Genomic DNA, 17,967 nt, shown 5'->3' on the forward strand with positions numbered 1-17,967 from the left:
ATTTTGAGTTTGATTGAATTTGAATATAACATTGAAATTGAATTTCTGCTCATTTCCTGCTTCATCTGCCATCGACTCTAGTAAAGTACACCAGACAGTCCCCCCCCCCCCTACCACGGCTCGTACACAAAGCACAGCGGCGTCCCGCCCACCGTGTCCATGGCCGCCTGGATGGTAATGTTGCGGTGCAGCGGCTCAAAGCCCATGTTGTCCGTCAGCACGGCGTTGGCCGTCGGCGGCAGGTTGAACATGGTGTTGGTCCCCGCAATCGTCTGCCGCGCGGCCCAGTCGAGGTTCTGCCAGATAAAGTGCAGCCGGTCGAGGTTGGCGTGGTGCGGGTAGAAGCCCGGCTCGAGCGCCGAGAAGTGGAAGTCGCTGCCCGGGTCGCCGCTGATGGAAAAGTGCCCGCCGCTGTGCACGCCCGTCCCAAACGTGCGGCCGCCGTCGCCGCGCACGCCCTCGCCCTGCGCCGCGCTCTGGAACACGCCCACCGTGCTCGTGTACAGCACCAGCTCCGTCGCGTTGCGCAGCGACGCCCACTTGCGGCACACGTCGTCGTTGAGGTCGCGCTTGAGGCAGCGCGGGTTGTACGCCAGCGGGTTGCGCGCCTCCGTCGGCCCGATGTTGACCGTCAGGTTCGCAAACGGCCCCGTCGTCACGCACCCGCCGCCCGTGCCCGGCTTCGCGCCCCCAATCGCCGCCCGGTGGTTCTTGACAAACGCGCCGTTGCTGCCCAGCGACGTCTCGCTGCCGTCAAACAGCGGCGACGCGTCCAGGTGCCCGCAGTCCAGCCCCCACTCCCAGTACGGAAACGTGCCGTGGTAGCCGCAGTGCTCGGCCAGGTCCTGCTCCAGCACCCAGTTGAAGTGCCGGTGCCACAGCAAGAACGTCGCGTCGTCGTGCACGTACGGCGTCTGGTAGTAGTGCAGCACGCCGTAGTCGTCCCACAGCGTCTTGGGGCCCGGCAGCCCGTACCGCGACGGCTTCTGCATCAGGCACTGCACGGCCTCTTGGTACCCGCGGCGGTCGTCCATGGTCATGTTGCGCCTATACGTGGGGAGAGGATGGTTGTCAGTTTGAGTGTGCTTTGCTACACAAGACAAGTGCACAGACCACAGACACCTACCACTCCTTGCGGATCTTGACTTTGTCCGCGGTGCAGCCCGTCGTCGCTTTGGCCGCGCGCGCCATGGCCGTGTCGTAGGCAATCTTGCCGAGCTGGCGCATGGCCTCGCCCGAGTCGATCTGCGCCTGTGTAAACGTGGGAATCGTGGCGCCGAGGGCCGTGCTGGCTACCGCGGCCACCACGGCGGCAGTTTTGACGAGAGACAACATGGTGCAAGTCGTCGGTTGTTGGCTTGCGAGACGAAAGGATCGCAAACTCTCGGAAACGTTCACAGAGACGGGACATCAACGTCTTTGTATGATTTTGAACACCAGGTATTAAGACAGTCCATAACTGGGATGTCCACGGATATTGAGTCGGTATTGTCGTAGAGCACAAGTAGGACGAAAGGGGCGAAACAGGACCACAAATGGACAAATCTCGAAAATATAGATGAACTCGACGCTGCTCGGGTAATGTACCCCGGACTCGCCAATAAACGAGCGCGGCACACCCAACGCCATTCCGTGTCGCCAACGTGGTGGCGTTCAGTCGATGCAGTCGATACTATATATAAAGTGTTGCCGATAGTAAGTTGGCAGCCAATGGTCTTCTTCAGGTCCTGCTCGTACTCTTTCTATGCTTAAATAGGGTGTAAAGAGGCAACAAAACGAAGCGATGCCAACCTCGACGTAGGCTTCTCCCGTCCCGTCACGGTTCTTGTGTGTGTCGCGTATTCTGTCTACATTTACGGAATACAGCGAATTGAGGCAACTCGTGTCGGCAGTTGGGGCATTGGGACGTCTTTATCCTTCCGAATACTTCATGTTACCGAACAAAAGCCGTTGCGTGGTCCGAGATCAACGTTGGGAGAGTTTCTTTTACCTAACACAATGGCGAGATGCCACATTCGCGATCAAAATATATGCATTGCGGGGCCGGTCACGCCCAACACCCTTCTCGCCATGTTCCCTACAATGTGTGGACGGAAAATCTGAATCCGCATCTTGATGACCATTTTGATGAACGTTTTGATGAGCTTCTGATGAGCTTCTGATGGTTGTGGTTGCTCGGCTGGGATCACGGATGGCTAAACTGTGCGCCGCGATGGACTGCATCCGGAATGGATGAGGCAAAAGGAAGACTGTAGACACAACTTTGAAAGGCAAACATGGTTGGGGATGGCAAATGGCTGTTCTGAACTCAAATCAACATCACCGGCTAATAGCCTTGAGCTATTTGCAGAAGCAGGTCGTCAAAGTGCCGGTTGGGAAGATACTCCGTGGAGCTTGCCAAGGAAGAGTTATAGCCTTTCTGGATTATGTGATTCTCTCACCGTTGACGAGCACGGCAAGCCACACGGGGCGTCCACCGAACCCCAGCCACAATTGTTTGATTTTACATTGACTCCATCGAATTGTATGACGACGCCCCCCGGAGCAACAAGTCGTCTCCATGCCCTCATTCGCTCTTTGCTGTCGTTCGAAAACACATTACACCATTCGCGTCGTCATCGTCCTCCATGTCAACAGACTTCCCATAGTCCCCCATCGTCGGACCAGACAATGACATGGCTTATCTCCTTGATCGTCTCGTCGACCTATCCGAGCATCCGACCTTCTCTTCTTGGGTAGTTGCGGGGTTGGTCCCCGCCACTGTCTGTAGGTTTTCGTCTGTTCGTCTCGTCGTTTTTCAATTTCGGAAGGTTCCGTGCAGTAGCGCACACCTTGTTTTACGCCTTGCTTTATGCCGTGCTCTGCGCCGTTGTGCGCCGTCTTTACGCCTCCTACTTTTTACACTCCGTCTCGTCCCGCGAAGCTTAAAAGAGAAGCTCGTTTTGTTCGTGCATAGGCGATTACTCCGTACAAGGAAGCAACCTCCGGCTTGTTATCACGCGCGGAGCAAAGTGTGCTGTCGAGGTTGACATCGCATCATGATGCTCGTTTGGGCATCCCGGGCATCCGTGCTTCTCGGATGTAGGCACGTCCTCGGAAGTCGGCAGCGATGCGAGTTAACGATCGGCCAGCGTTGGAGCACAACGACTCAACCGCCGATCACTTGTGGTTTTGGTCATTCCTTGTCTTTGTCTCGGTTAGTTCACACGGAGAGCACATGGAGCCCACGAGCAAGCTGAGACCAGCTCGAGCCCAGAAGAAGTAGCGAAAAGAAACAGGCGGAAACAGACGGCGTGGCAAACAACCCCCAGAGCTGGCCCGATTGCATAAAACAGAATCTCGCCGACATCGACCACGTTCATTGCGGAAGGGCAGCGTGTCCCGATGTCGATTGGTCCGATCCGTCGCATAGCGCAAGGGAAACTGAAACTAGCTCGATGACCAAGCGATATCACCACTATTCAGTCGCGCGTCTCTCTTGTTTCGCTATTTTGCTGCGTCGTCGCTTCGCTGTTTAGTTGTTTCGTTTGTTGATTTCGGCCTCGCATAAAGAGCGCATTGCACCGCCATTCGCTGCAAGTAGAATTACTCGACGGTCCTGCTCTTCTCGGCGGACGTCCGGATCGGGCAACTGTTTACACTGAGAGACGAGGTGGCCGGCGTGCCTGACCGTCCTTACGTCGTATTGCATCTGCACATCTTCCAGCATCGTCTGCACTCTGTCCAACGGCGTCACAGTGTCTCCGTGTTTCACGAATGGCCGTCACAAGGCAACACGCCCAAACCAACCAGCCAGGACGATCGCGGGAGGACAAAGAAGCTTATCCAAGGCAGGGGCAGTCGGAGGCTGCATGGCCAGGCATGCCAAGAAAGCAGTGGGGACGACTGGGGGTTGTCGGTCAAGGGGACGTGGTTACCAGACGAAAGGAGGACCGAAGAAAAGAAAGACAATGCAAAGAAAAAATGACAAACAGTAAGATGAAAAATAAAAGATAAAATGACAGAAACTTGTTCACGTCACGACGGGCCATGCTGTCGCCATCGACAGTCATCGCCATGAGCTGATTTCAGTCGATACGAATTGCATAAGATGTGCGATACAAAAGAACCACAGGGATACACTAGAAGAAAAATGGAAGGCCAGCACGAGGTTGCGCTGCAGAGATAGGAGGATACGTCCCGATGCAATAGTACCCGGCAGTATCAAAGCGGATCTCTCATCCTTACAAAGTACGTCGTGCGCTGTGAAACATCTCCAGATGAGGAAGTCGAGCTCCGGACCGAGGCAGATGCAAAAATACACCCGCTGCACACAGTCGTTGCTGCCTCGCCCGTTTGTGGACAGTCGTTCTTGCCGTTATCAGCGGGTCTTGCATTCCAACAAGGAAGGCACGGAGCTGCTGCTCTTTCTTCGTTCGCGGACGGGCGACCGTTGAATATGCGTTGAACTGAGGGGCTCTAAGGGGCTCTAAGGGTAAGGGGCTCTAAGGGGCTCTGAGCTCTGCTGCTGCCCATTCGTCCTTTTGCCGTCCCTTGCAGCCCACTGGCCGCGCAAGTTTGCCGTTAACACTCTCTTGGCCAGCCAGTGTTGACGGCCGTTGTGCCGAATGCCACTCTTTGGCCCCAGATATGAGATATTCCGAGCCCGAACTCTTGCGCCATCCACGGGCAGTTGCAGTGTCTAGTGTACTGTGCTGTGCATAGCGTACTGTATTACAACTTTACAGGCAGTCAGGGCTGTGTCATTCACTGCCACTAACACCGATTCGGCAGGTCCTTGGCCACCACTGCCGCCCGCACCCTACGACGAGCCGGGAGGGAAGGTGTGACGGACAGCAAGCCTTCGTTCCTGCTGTTTTCCTGCTGTTCTCGTGCCGTTGGTCAGCCGGTGTCGTTGTTCTGTGTATGGCAAGCACAGTCAAGGACGCCCTGTCTTGCCTCTTGCGCCTTCCTTGTCTTTCATTGCACCTCCTTTTCCAGGCACCAGGCACGCCAAGGACCGGCACATGCTTTTTTGGTCTTACTTCTTGCAGACACTCTGCTTAGCGTGAGCGCTGAAAACAAGCACGAGGCTAATCTCTGAGGGGGAAGGGGCGATCGTGCTGATCGCTATGTGTCCAGGGGGAAGGTAGTATCGGCCCATCGCCCAATGCGACAACAATCGTTGGCGATGCGCGTTGACGACCCTCTTTCTCGCCGTCTCCACCAAGGATCATCTGCCGCACATCATTGTCGTCTTTGTCGTCGACCCCCCATGCAGCCCGGTCGTGACCCGCCTTGCCCGCGCCCTATCGTTATTATCACTGGTCCGCTGGGGAGATGAGAGGGGACTGCAGCAAGGCAACCAAGTCGGACCAGTCTTGCACATCACTTGCTTTTTGCCCTATTTTTCCTTCTTTTTCTTCTTTTCCCTCATGCCCCCTGTCTCCCTTTTGTTCTTCTGTTGAATCCCCTTTCACCATCCGTGGCCAACTTGACGAACCTGCCTATCTCGTCGCCAATCCGCGCCCGTCCTGCTGGCCTGTCCTGGCCTCTCTGGTTCGTTCTGCCCTACCGTCGTCGTATCGAACCGACCGTCGCGATGATCAGGGACAAGAGGTCCAACAACACACCACAGCCGCAAAATGGCTTCTCCAAGCTTCCTTTTTCGACCGATTTCGTGCTGGGGATCGCCATGTTGCGATAGCTCATGAGCCCGAAGGCGACCAGGGTGGAGAGGGCAGGGCCAGCAGGGGCAGCAGGACAAACAATACTACGTACAAACAATGGCGATGCCTTGTAACATCGACAGGGCCAGGCAGGGAGCATGACTACATGTAACATGTACACCTGCATCGACTGTGGCCGTGTTGATCCTGGCCCCGACCTTGACCGAACCAAACCTTCCTTTCTTGGCAAAGCCTCGACCGCCGCCGCCGCCTGGGTGTGTGTCTGCGACTTGCGTCTTCTTGTTCTGTCGACATTCATCTTTGTTGTTGCTCATATCGAGGATCCGCATCCCCAGGTCGACATCGACCATCAATCTTCGCTCATCACCTCGGACCATCGATCATCGACTGCCCATCTCTCGACAAACATAAAAGACGGCGTCCTGCTCTTCCTTTTGCAACGTCGTGTCTAAGATCCAGATCGCCAGCTCTCCCGCCCTCCTCCACTCATCCATCTCATCCTCTCGCTTTTCTCGGACTCTCCCTTGATCGTCCAGCAACCTTATTTTCTAGGACGTGACTTTCGTTCCTGACTTGTTCTCATCCCATCACGTTTTCCTCTGCCCAGCTCGCCATCGCCCTCGACCTGGTCCTCGTCATCGCCATGGCCCCCCTCACGCACCTGCTTACCGCCGCCGGCTTGGCTGGTCTGGCCGCTGCCGTTCCGGCCAAGCTCGGCGCTGGTTCCTCCACGCTGCACCAGGTCCGCAACCCCAACTACGTCTTCAACGGCGCTGTGTCGGTGTACAAGACCTACCTCAAGTTCGGCGTCCCCATCCCGGCCTCCCTGCAGGCCGCCGTCGACCGCACCGGTCTGCTGTCCAAGCGCAGCGAGGGCGTCGCTGTCGCGTCGCCCATCGACTCGCTGGACGACGCCTACACCATCCCCGTGAGCATTGGCACGCCGGCGCAGGTCCTGAACCTCGACCTGGACACGGGCTCGTCCGACCTCTGGGTCTTCAGCAGCGAGACGCCCTCGAGCGAGGTCAACGGCCAGCACCAGTACGACCCGAGCAAGAGCAGCACCTCCAAGGTCAAGTCGGGCTACACCTGGTCCATCTCGTACGGCGACGGCAGCTCGTCGAGCGGCAACATTTACACCGACGCCGTCAACATTGGCGGCGTGACCGTCCCCAACCAGGCCGTCGAGCTCGCCAAGTCGGTGTCGTCGACCTTTTCGTCCGACAGCGCCGTCGACGGCCTGGTCGGTCTGGGCTTCGACAGCCTCAACACGGCCTCGCCCAGCGCCGTCAACACCTTCTTTGACAACGCCGCGAGCCAGCTGGACGCGCCCCTCTTCACGGCCGACCTGAAGCACAACGAGCCCGGCTCCTACGACTTTGGCTTCATCGACTCGTCGCTCTACACGGGCGACATCACCTACGTGCCCGTCAACACCAACCCGGGCTACTGGACCTTTACGTCGTCGGGCTACTCCGTCGGCTCGGGCTCGTTCTCGTCGAGCTCCATCACCGGCATTGCCGACACCGGCACCACCCTGCTGTACCTGGACCTGGCCATCGTCAAGGCCTACTACGCCAAGGTCAGCGGCGCCTCCAACAGCAACACCTACGGCGGCTACGTCTTCCCCTGCAGCGCCACCCTGCCCTCCTTCACGTTCGGCGTCGACTCGGCCCGCATCACCATCCCCGGCGACTACATCAACTACGGCCCCGTGTCGTCCGGCTCCAAGACGTGCTTCGGCGGTCTGCAGGACAGCTCCAGCATTGGCATCAACATCTTTGGCGACGTCGCCCTGAAGGCTGCCTTTGTCGTCTTCAACGGCGGCAGCTCCCCGACTCTGGGCTGGGCCTCCAAGAACCTGTAAGCGGCCAACGTGTCGACTGCAGTTCGGCACACGCTGTCAAGTTGCCCGGTGCTAGTCACGATGGCGACGGACGACAGCAGATGACAGCAAGAAGGATGGATGGCTTGAGACAACGAGGATGGTGGAGGACAAGAACACAACAAAAAAAACCACTGGCTGCGATGCATTTTACACCGCACTTTCTGTACATAGTTTTCGCCTTTGGTTCTTGGTAAATATGTTGAGGGGAAACGTGAGAGGATTTGGTGTAGCCACAAGGGAGGTTCGATTCGTATTCAAATTTACTTTTGAATTTACATTATCTCAACGGGATTCACTGTTTGTGCCCGCTCCTCGCGAATTGTTCTCAAACGGCGGTGAGTCTAGATGTGTATTGTTAGTCACTGTGGGCAGTGACAAAAAGGATGGGCATCGTTCACGTACCTCCTCAGACCCTCTTAGAGTCTTCTTTGGCTGGCTAATGACGAGCCGAAACTGCCCTTCCGTCCCGGCATGCTCTTCGCACGGATGCACACCGACGCAGCCGTCCAGCAGTCGTTGGGCCAGGGCAAACTCGCGGTGGGCCGGTGGCTTCGTTGCGGGCAGGCAGCAAAGCGGCAGATGCATAAAGATGAAGAAGCCGGCATTCCTCGTCAGCACAAAGTAGAAGAGAGCGCCGGGGGGTCGGCAATAAGGTGAGAACGCGAACAATGGCGTGGACGATGGGGCTCACCCTCGCTCGTACTGGATGTCCACGATATATTCTGGTAGTCGACGAAGCTTGACGTATTTTCCCTTGACGTATTATCCACGGAACCGAAAACTTTTACAAGTTGATTCTTTGCTCATTTCAACTCGTCGAACATCTTATGGAGAGCAGGGTCCTCGTAGATTGTGGTTATGTTTATGTTGGCCATTTTTGCCGGCACGTTTGCTGTTCTTGTTCCTAACAACAAACTGGATATGCGCTGAACTTCCTTACGTTCGATCCCGTAGCGTAGACCTTACAAGTCGACCTTCAAAGTCTCGTTACAAGTCTCGTTACGGTAGTGGTTCCAATAAGCACTGTCTCTAGGATCCCTTGATTGCATAACGCTCCTTTTACGGGACGCTCTTTAAGAGCTGGAAAGCTGTCGATCGGCGTAGAAGGCCTAGGAGGATGCCAAACTCGAGCCCATAGAATTTGTCAAGGCTCCGTCACAGACAACTTGTTTAAACTGTCGTCATTTGCTTGTTAGATCTCAACTGCCTGGTGTCATTTGAGGCAGTGTGCTTGACTACACCCCCTGACGACAGCTAACGAGAAGCCATTCTTCTCAAATAATAAGACTTCCTTCTTTCTTTCGCAAAGAAGGGGTAAGAATTGGTCTTTATTTTAATACAAACCTACCTTCGCTCTCGATTCTATTACTATTCTTTAACCAGTACTATTGTGAAGATCTGTCGAGCCAGCAATCATAACATTAAAGGTGAGGAGACTACGGTTGTAATCTAACTTTCAATCTTTTTTAAGGAATTTGTATTTATTTATTTCGTAAATTCGTTGAATTATATTGAACATTAAGACAAGGTCATTCTTGCAAGGACTCGACAGGCGGGAAAGAAGGCAATTTAAGGAGACTTGTATTAACAAAATACACAGACACGCACACGATCTAACATAGCATTACGACATCTCGGCTCGGTGAAAGACACAGCCCTATCTGGACCCCTTCAGCTTGCTCCACAGCCCAGTCGACCTCTTCTCCTGTGCAGGTGGCGCCGGTGCCGGCATGATCTGCACCGCGCGCGACGGCCGTGTTGCCAGCAAGGCCCACTGCCGCAGGCACCACAGCGCCACGAGGGCGTCGCGGTGCTGCCGCGTCAGCGCCGTCGTGATCACCAGCCGCGGCAGCGCACCGTCACCGTCACCGTCACCGTCGCCGCCGCCGCCGCCGTACTCGAGCGCCACGCTCGCGGGGTCTTTGGGGTCGGTGGCCGCATGCTTGGCGTCGTGGCCCTTGTAGTACTTGTTGTCCTTGTCGTAGCGGAACCGGCCGTCGCGGGCGTCTTGCGCGACGTAGGCCTCGACCCATTTGGCGCGGCACGCCGCGGCGCCCTGTCCCTTGGTCCGCCGCGCCTCCCACAAGGCCACGCCGCCGGGCGTCGTGTACGGCGACGGCGGCCGGATGGCGGCCGACGTCGCGCCGTCGTTGTCGATGTCGTAGTCGATGTCGTCGTAGCGGAACGGTAGGGCCGTCCAGGTGTCGGCGGCAGCCAGCGCCGCGAGCGAGGGCGCCGACCACGACGGCATCACGGCCAACGCCGACGGCGCCGCACCGGCGACGAAGCCCAGGAGGCCCAGCCGGCGCGTGGGGCCGGCCGTCGGCTGCAGACAACAGTAGTCGGCGGCGGCGCCAAACACGTCGAGCGGCGGGCCGCCGAGCTGCGCGCCGTGGCGCAGATTGTAAATGTGGCGCGGCTTGCGCTGCGCCGGGTCGGACGCCTTGGGCTCCATGCGGGAAAACGCATTGTGCGTGGGCGGCGGCAGGGCCAGCGAGAACGACGGGCCGGGACGCTGCGGCACGGCGGCCGTGAGCGGCGCCCCGAGCGTGTAGACGGGCGTGCGCTGTGGGTCGGTAGCACTGTACATGACGGCGCCGTCCAGCACAAAAACAGCGGGCGGCAAGACGTCGTCGGGAGCAAAACGGTGGCTGGTCCCGTCGCCGACGTCGAGCATAGATGGAAGAGATGCCGGGGGTGCCGTCTTCCCCGTGGCCGTCCTTGGTGGACTGCTGGCCGGCTCATAGGCTGGTAGACGTGATGGTCCTGCTACTGCGTCTGGTTCTGAACGCGGTTCTGGCCGCTCCGAGTACTGCGGCAGAGTCTCCTCCTCTTCCTCAGGCGGGCGTGCATATGCACTTTCCGCTGGAGGAGCGCCCATGGCTGCTGACAGTGGTCGCGTGTAGGTGTCAGTCGACAATGTGAGGCACGAAAAGGCAAAGATCGTCGCGATGTCGGCAGACGAAACTTTGTGTCGATCGATCGTATGCTCCCGATCTAGCTATGTGTGCGCTCTGTGTGGGCGGGTTCAAGTCGCGATTGTAATTGAAAATGCGACACTTGAATGGCTCGTGTGATTCTGTCCATGTGCGATGGTGGTGCCCAACTGACTGACTGGTCGGCTAAGGCCGACGTCACGACGTCACAATTCAATTTCACGCTTTTCCGCAGAAGACACTCGGCCGAGCCAAGCGAAAGTTGGGGTGGCTTGCTCCATTGTGGCATTGTCCCGCTCCAACCATTCAGTTAGAATACATTCTGCGTAAGTTTGCCTTCAAAATTGTAAAGACGTTGACAAGATGTGACAAAATGCGAAATACTTTACGTTGAAGTGGATGAAAATGTCACAAACCAAATTTCTCCAAGTGGAAAAGACCATGGATGCAAGGACGCCAACTTCGATGACGATCTCCCGAGCTCTAGGGTATCTTCCTAATAGCGATCCCCAAGGGAAGGGACAAGAAGGTTTGAGATCGTGACCGAGACGCTCCGTATCGACCATCCCATAATGCGATCATTTGAGACGCCCATAGGCCTGGACGTTTTATTGTCTTCTGTTGTCCTGGCGCTCCCACTCTTATTTGGACGCCCTTCATGGCGAGAGTCGGTGACACAAACAATACACATCGTGTTGAACAGATAGAAATAGAACAATTGCATATTATTATGTGAGAATATATTAATATATACACTAAACAGTTCAACCACAGACATGGATGAAGCCTTTGTAGGGACAGTGACGCCCAGTCGATGTTTGCACGGGTGTGGCGACAGGAGGGCGAGCTGGATATGGGTACTCGATTGAGTTGGGAGTGAGAGTAGACGGTTTATGAATTGCACACGAATTGTGACAAAATCGTAAATCGTAAATATTAATGAAATGCATTTTCCAAAACTATAAAAACATGATGCTATTGGAACACTGTAAGATGAGTTTGCGTATGCAAGGTATTATGTAAATGATAAATGGCGACCTAAACCATTCTGTCACGTAGTTTCGTTTCTCTTTCTTCTTTTATCTTTTATAGCTCATTGAGAGAAAAAGGAGAGCATCCGAGAATGCTTGCTCGCCGCGCTCGCAACCACAGCGCGCACTTCATCTACTCAATTAGTGGTTCCCAGGACGCCCTCGTTCGGGTTGCCTCTGGCGCTGTTGACGTGCTCGGTCTCGGCCTCCAGGTCGGTACCGGCGGCCTTGCGGATCTTGGCAATCTCCTTGGCCGGCGGCGCCACCCACTTGGCGCTCTTGCGGGGGTTGACGCGCTCCAGGTACATGGTGTCAATCTCCTCGAGGGTGCGGCCCTGGGACTCCATGACGAAGAAGTAGACAATGAGGCCGCCGATGATGTTGGTGCCGGCAAAGACGTAGCCGTAGCGGAAGTCGATGGCGCCGGTGATGAAGGGCGTGAAGAAGGCGAGCAAGAAGTTCCAGAGCCAGTTGGAGGCGGTCGACATGGCCATGCCCTGGGCGCGGTAGCGCGAGGGGAAGAGCTCGGCCATGAGGGTCCAGATCATGGGGCCCCAGGTGGTGGCGAAGCCCAGGATGAAGAAGCAGGCAAAGACGATGAGGGCGACGCCGGCCGGGCGCGTCTGCTGGGGCGCGTCGCGGTTGAGCGCAAAGTGGCCGACGGACGCAAAGATGAGGAAGCAGATGAACATCCAGATGCTGCCGGTAATGAGCGAGCGGCGACGGCCAAAGTGCTCGACGAGGTACAGGCCGATAAAGGTGACGAGGAAGTTGATAGTGTTGAGGATGATCTGCGTAATGTAGGAGTCGATGTTGACGGACTGGAAAATGGTCGTGCCGTAGTAGAAGAAGTAGTTGGCACCCGTCAGCTGCTGGAACATCTGCAGGCTGACGCCCAGCAGGATGCGGTAGGCCATGCGGGGGGCGCGCCACATCTTGACAAACTCCTGGACGGCGTTGCCGTTCTTGATGGCCTCCTCGGCGCGCAGCTTGGTCTCAATCTCCTCAATCTGCGTCACGATGGACCAGTGGTTGGGCGGGGCGCCGTAGACGCTGCACAGGGTGTCGCGGGCGCGGTCGTAGTGGCCGCGGGAGTAGTCGTACCGGGGGGTCTCGGGGAAGAGCAGGATGCCGAGGCCGAGGACCAGGGCAAAGAGGAAGCCGATGCCGATGACGATGCGCCACGAGGCGGTGCTGTTGGCCAGGTGGGAGACGGTGCCGTAGTTGAAGGTGGCGGCCAAAAAGATGCCAAATGTGATGAACAGCTGGTAGGTGCAGACCATGGCGCCGCGAATCCATGGCGGCGCGGTCTCGGCCTGGTACATGGGCACGAGCAGCGACAGGGCGCCGACGCCCAGACCCGTGACCCAGCGGCCCATCATGACCTGGATCCACGACTGGCTGGCGGAGATCTGGATGATGAAGCCCACGCTGGTCATGAGGCTCCAGAAGGAGATGCTGTACTTGCGGCCGACGCGGTCGGCAATGGGGGCGGCCAGCAGGGCACCAATGAGGGTGCCGATGGACAGCATGCCGACAATCAGGCCGGAGCGCACGTTGCTAAAGTAGGGCTTGCCGGCGGCGTCGACCTGGCCGAAGCGCTGCAGGTAGTCGGGCATCTCGAGGAAGCCAGAGATCTGGCCGGTGTCGTAGCCAAAGAGCAGACCGCCCATGGACACGAAGAGGGCCAGCAGGAGAGAGCGGCCGGTGATGCGCCGGAGGGGCGAGTAGTCGAGGGCGTCGGAGGGCGGCTGGTTGCGGTCCCATTTTTCCGAGTTGGGGTTGTGGTTGTCAAACGGGACGGTCAAGGAGACCCAATTGGACAACATGATGGCGGTTCTGCGGTTCTGCGCAGTCGGTGTCAAAGTAGAGGTGGTGGTTAGAGTTGGTGATAGATGTTGAAAAGGGGGGGGAAAGTAAATAAAAGAAATAGAAGCCGGATGGGAAGGTGCGATGGCAAAGCCAACAAATTGCTCCGTGCTAATCCAGGAAAGAGCTATTCAAAAACACAGAAAACAGAAAAAAAGGAAAGACCCACGAGGACCGGCGCTGAGTCTATATATACGAGGTGAATGGGAAAGAAGGTGAACGGGAAGGAGCGACTGCCGAAAAAGGAAACGACGAGCAGGAATCAAGAAAACGGGCGACTTCACGACTAGTGTACCGTCTCCACCTACGTCAGAATGCCTTTGCGTAGATGCGCACTGCCGGCGCGGTCGACGGTAGTCCGGCTTTGGGACTTAGTCAGGGTGTTTTGTGGGGAACGCTTGCTGGCGTGCACGCCGGGCCTTGTGCAATACAGCGCAAACGGCTTCCTCGGCCTCGCCAGGTCGCGTAGGGGCGTGACCAGTGATTTGGTGCATTTTGGTGGGTTTTGGTCATTTTGGTGGGTTTTAGGCCTGCTTTCGTCGCCTCAGGGAAGGCGCCGGCAGTGTGAATCGGACCGCCTATGGGTCAGGTGCCGGGTCTAGCTTCTCAGGTTTCTTGGTTTCTTTCAGGGCTTCGGGGTGTCCTGGCCTGGAGGCGTCCTACAGACTTCGCTGCTCGAGCTGGTCCCTATTTTCTTTCTTTTCTTTTCTTCTGTCTGATTTTCTTGTTTTTGGCAGGCGGTGCAGTTGACGTAATTGGTCTATTTCGCCGAGTTCATTTCGTTCATCCAGTTCATCTGTTATCTGTTCATCCAGTTGACAATGTACAAAGTACTGCTTTGCCTCCTTGACCACCTTGCCTCTGCGTGTTGGGCCCCGCGTCTGGGGCGGCGACCGACAGCAGGAGTACTCCGTAACACGACACATGGGACATGTCAGGGCGGAGGGTGGAGGGCGACGGGCAGATGGCGGAGGTACATGGAGAAAGAAACACGGCCAGCATACGGGACGACAGAGCAAGATACGAATGCGTGGAGAACCAAGGAGGCTCGGAGGCAAATGGAGAAGATGGAGGCCCGTGGATGGAGGCGATTGGAGACGATTGGAGATTAATTGGGGACAATTGGAGATGGACGGAGATGGATGGACAGAGTGGGAGAGTGGGCACAGAAGATGGGCAAAAAAGATGGACCAAAATGGACCAAAATGGACCAAAATGGGACCAGACGACGCGAGACGCTCCGCAGCAGAAGCAGAAACGGACCGAATCTGGAGATGCTGCAGGTGATGGAGAGGAGAGATGGTGAGATGAACAAGGCCCGCGACATCAAGACGAGACGAGAGCAGGAGAAAAAGAAAAAAAGAAAACGGGCACGGAAGGGAAAACGTATGATGCACGTCGGGCGGCGGGCATGGCCGAGGCGAACGGGACAAGGAAGAAGTCGACAAAACAAACTCGCCAGATTCCAAATGGACCAGGGCAAGGAGAACACAGAAAACACGACAGCTGCGGCTGTGCCTTGGCAAGTCACAGTCGAGGTGCGCAATGCATCTCTTGATTTTCTATTTTGCTGTTTTACGCCCCTCGCGCCTCCTGCCCGTCGTCGACGTCGTCGACGTCGTCGACGTGTGGTCTCCATAGTCGTACGAAGTACAGAATATGTCGTCAACATTCTTGACGGCAACGCCGTTGTGCCTTCTTTGGCCTTTTTGCCCCTGCGCCCACGACGGGGCCTTGCGTCGTATATTACACGCAACTAGCCAATGGCGGCTTTTGTTGAGATCCACTCCCGCGCAAAACCAACAACACGAACAAAACCAACGACGTCAATCTGACCAAGCATCCACTTTTGGTGGGGCTTAAAACGAATAAAAAAGAAAAGGTTGGACGCCAGACACCGTAAAACAGCACAGCCAAGAGAACAGGGCAACCACACCATCACTTTCACGAGTGGATGATACCTCACGTGTATTCGTATCCTGTCTTTCTTCCCATGTCCTTCCACCGTTCGTTTTCCTCACCAACCGTTGTAGTCTGGGGTCATCTGGGGCATTAGTCCTTGAACACATCACTGGCCTTCAAGATGTATCTGTCAAAATTAAGTACGGGCGTGTATGTCTCTCGTTAACCCATTTTTCGTTTAATAAAATTAACGGTTGCGTTTATAACGGCTCGTACGAGCCGCCTTTTTCGTCTTTTCATCTAATTTCAATGATTAATAGCGCCTTTTTGGCTCGCATTTCTCGCTGGTCCCGTCCAAGCCCTCTTGCCTCAAGTTCGCCCTTGGCTTGGTCAATGGTTGTAGAACTGAACTGCTAAGCCGGAGCAGTGTGTGTCGAGCGATGCAGGAAGGATGTTCAGAGCGAAGAGCGAAGAGCGACGAGCGAGCATCTCCAGGCCTGCCTCGGGGCGGCAAATGCCCGAGTACAGCCGGTTTCTTTGTTATGGCCCCCCCGAATAGTCATCACAGCCGCCGCTGGGACAAAATGCCGCTGTTCCTTTCCGGGACAGCAAGATATACGGGTCCAGGGCACGGGATGAGCAGACTGCACGACATACGAACGACTGAATACTCTGTATTTTAGGGTTTGTTGTCGTTCGCTGACACTGTACTCACGCACGAACACGACCCAGCACTCCCCAGTTTCGGTGCCGAAAGCGTATGAACAAGCCCTGGAATGTGTCTTGTCTTGGATTTGACAGTCTGCAAATCCCACCACAAACCTCTGCGACCGCAATCATCGACTGAGACAGTCTTTGAATTATTTTGGGTGGCTCCCGAGGCGGAAGTAGAGATTGTGCTCCCAAAAGTCCCAAAAGTCCCAAAAGGCCCAGAAATCCCAGAAATCCCAAAATGGACCGATCGCCACCATCATACTGCGATCGGCGCACCGAGAGGTCCACCGTTACGCCGGTGGGTCTAGCCGGATTCGGTGAACAACTTGTAAGTGCGGCGCCGAGGGCCACTGGCGGAAGCAGTGAGCAGCACAGATGCGTCGACCTGAGAAACACAGTAAAATTACGCAAAACCAAATGAGAAGCCACAATCACGACGCACTATACAGAGTACTACAAACAAAACAATAGTATTGTTTGAGCGCCTAGAATGGCATTGTACTGTCGTTCCTATTTTCCTTTTTCTTCTTGGTTACAAAATAAACTCATTCATTTAATGAATCTGACCTTCAAGAACAGCATTCGGGCCGTATGTGTATCCAGTTTATCCTTCCCCGTTACTCCCTTTTACCATGTCGTTGTCGTCTGGGTCGTCTGGGGTATTTTGAGAATGGTATGAACCGCTCCCCTTATTATGCCGACTGACTCCAAGGTCTACGATGTATGCACATGTCACATCCCCTCGCAGGATGTACCTCTGACCAATTGATACTTGTGCTCGTATCCCGACAGGAGCGTCGTCTCCTTCCGGTTTGGAACAATACCGCCGACTCGGTGCGTATGTACTATACTAGTACAGAGCCAGTGTCTGGAATGACGATGTGCGGGCGGGTCGCATGAGAATGGCGATTAAGACATTTTATGGCCAAAGGTTACGAAGCTTTCTGAATTCTCATTCTCGCGCCGTCGCTCTACTGCTCAACACTCTCCTTCCGCTTCGTTCGTGCCTCGGCCCGCCGCCGCCTGTCCGACCCCGTGCCGCGCCGTCGCCAGCACCAAAGTTGGGGGGCGAGTAGTCGAGTCGGCGGTGGCACAACGACGGCGTCGACCCGATCGACCGGATGGATCGACCGGGCGGACCGACTCCAGCGCGTGCATCGGCACGGCTTCCACGGCACTGTCCCCATGATGGCGGTGGAGGTTGCAGTGCAGTGATTGTAATGATGTGACGGTTCATACTGTGGCGTTGCAAATAAACCCCTCCTGGGGAGCAATGGAGGTCGAATACACCGCCAAAGCCAACCATGGTAACGACTGCCATATGACGCCTCAGACCCTACCGGCTCCAACACGGTGCAAGAGCCACAGCAGCCGTTGTGCGGCACCAAAAGATCCCACGATTGGTCCAGCCCAGCTGTTGCGTTCGGGACGATTCGTCGGAAGATGTTAGTGGAGACGGGCAGCTTCGTTAGCGTCTATTCGGTCTGCAGGTCCCCTAAACAGCGGCCGCGAGACTTATCGAGATCAGGCCCACTTTCAGTCATTGCATCGCTGCCCTTCTCTACAAGTACCGCCAACGGCTCACTACAAATGGAACCTGTCGACACGTTGACCCTCGTCAGGGATAGCCAAACGTGTGTTAGCCAGAGCCGCAGTGATGTGATCGTGTGCCAGTCCGTCTTGTTGTCGGGTATCCCGCCGCGAGTGTCCACTGTATTTCCAGGTCCCTTCCTGTCACTAAGGCACTGTAATGCCGCTACAGTGCTAAGCCAGAAATGGTAACTAACATGGCCAGCGCGAGGGAAGATGAAGATGATAAATGAAATAAATCATTTGTTTACAATACTCTCGCAACTCCTCCATGCAGCGTAGTTGTGTTCAGTGGTCTGTGATGGCATGTATGCAGAGCAGAGCTTAGCAGGTTGGGGGCCGTGGCCTGGAAAGTTGGGCGGCAACGG

At 55.9% G+C, this 17,967-nt stretch overlaps 6 protein-coding genes across 6 annotated transcripts; 1 reads left to right on the top strand and 5 right to left on the bottom strand.

The window, feature by feature from the left end:
• Positions 1-110: 110 nt before the first annotated feature.
• Positions 111-1,040, bottom strand: SPBR_05197 (uncharacterized protein; the record flags this gene model as incomplete). Its single annotated transcript, XM_040763474.1, has 1 exon — positions 111-1,040. One exon carries the CDS (start codon positions 1,038-1,040, stop codon positions 111-113), a length of 930 nt encoding a protein of 309 aa, XP_040615746.1.
• An 82-nt stretch (positions 1,041-1,122) lies between these two features.
• On the bottom strand, positions 1,123-1,335 carry SPBR_08960 (uncharacterized protein; the record flags this gene model as incomplete). Its single annotated transcript, XM_040767086.1, has 1 exon — positions 1,123-1,335. One exon carries the CDS (start codon positions 1,333-1,335, stop codon positions 1,123-1,125), a length of 213 nt encoding a protein of 70 aa, XP_040615747.1.
• A 4,486-nt stretch (positions 1,336-5,821) lies between these two features.
• Positions 5,822-7,536, top strand: SPBR_04886 (aspergillopepsin I; the record flags this gene model as incomplete). The annotated part of the gene is made up of 2 exons (XM_040763163.1): positions 5,822-5,923; positions 6,277-7,536. 2 exons carry the CDS (start codon positions 5,822-5,824, stop codon positions 7,534-7,536), a joined length of 1,362 nt encoding a protein of 453 aa, XP_040615748.1.
• Positions 7,537-9,214: 1,678 nt separating this feature from the next.
• Positions 9,215-10,438, bottom strand: SPBR_05053 (uncharacterized protein; the record flags this gene model as incomplete). Its single annotated transcript, XM_040763330.1, has 1 exon — positions 9,215-10,438. One exon carries the CDS (start codon positions 10,436-10,438, stop codon positions 9,215-9,217), a length of 1,224 nt encoding a protein of 407 aa, XP_040615749.1.
• A 1,223-nt stretch (positions 10,439-11,661) lies between these two features.
• Positions 11,662-13,353, bottom strand: SPBR_04897 (MFS transporter, SP family, sugar:H+ symporter; the record flags this gene model as incomplete). The annotated part of the gene is made up of 1 exon (XM_040763174.1): positions 11,662-13,353. The coding sequence occupies one exon, from the start codon at positions 13,351-13,353 to the stop codon at positions 11,662-11,664; it is 1,692 nt and encodes a 563-aa protein (XP_040615750.1).
• A 3,627-nt stretch (positions 13,354-16,980) lies between these two features.
• On the bottom strand, positions 16,981-17,196 carry SPBR_05449 (uncharacterized protein; the record flags this gene model as incomplete). Its single annotated transcript, XM_040763724.1, has 1 exon — positions 16,981-17,196. The coding sequence occupies one exon, from the start codon at positions 17,194-17,196 to the stop codon at positions 16,981-16,983; it is 216 nt and encodes a 71-aa protein (XP_040615751.1).
• Between the last annotated feature and the right edge of the window lie 771 nt (positions 17,197-17,967).

Source organism: Sporothrix brasiliensis (assembly GCF_000820605.1).
Source record: "Sporothrix brasiliensis 5110 chromosome Unknown Cont21, whole genome shotgun sequence".
NCBI classification, from domain to species: domain Eukaryota; kingdom Fungi; phylum Ascomycota; class Sordariomycetes; order Ophiostomatales; family Ophiostomataceae; genus Sporothrix; species Sporothrix brasiliensis.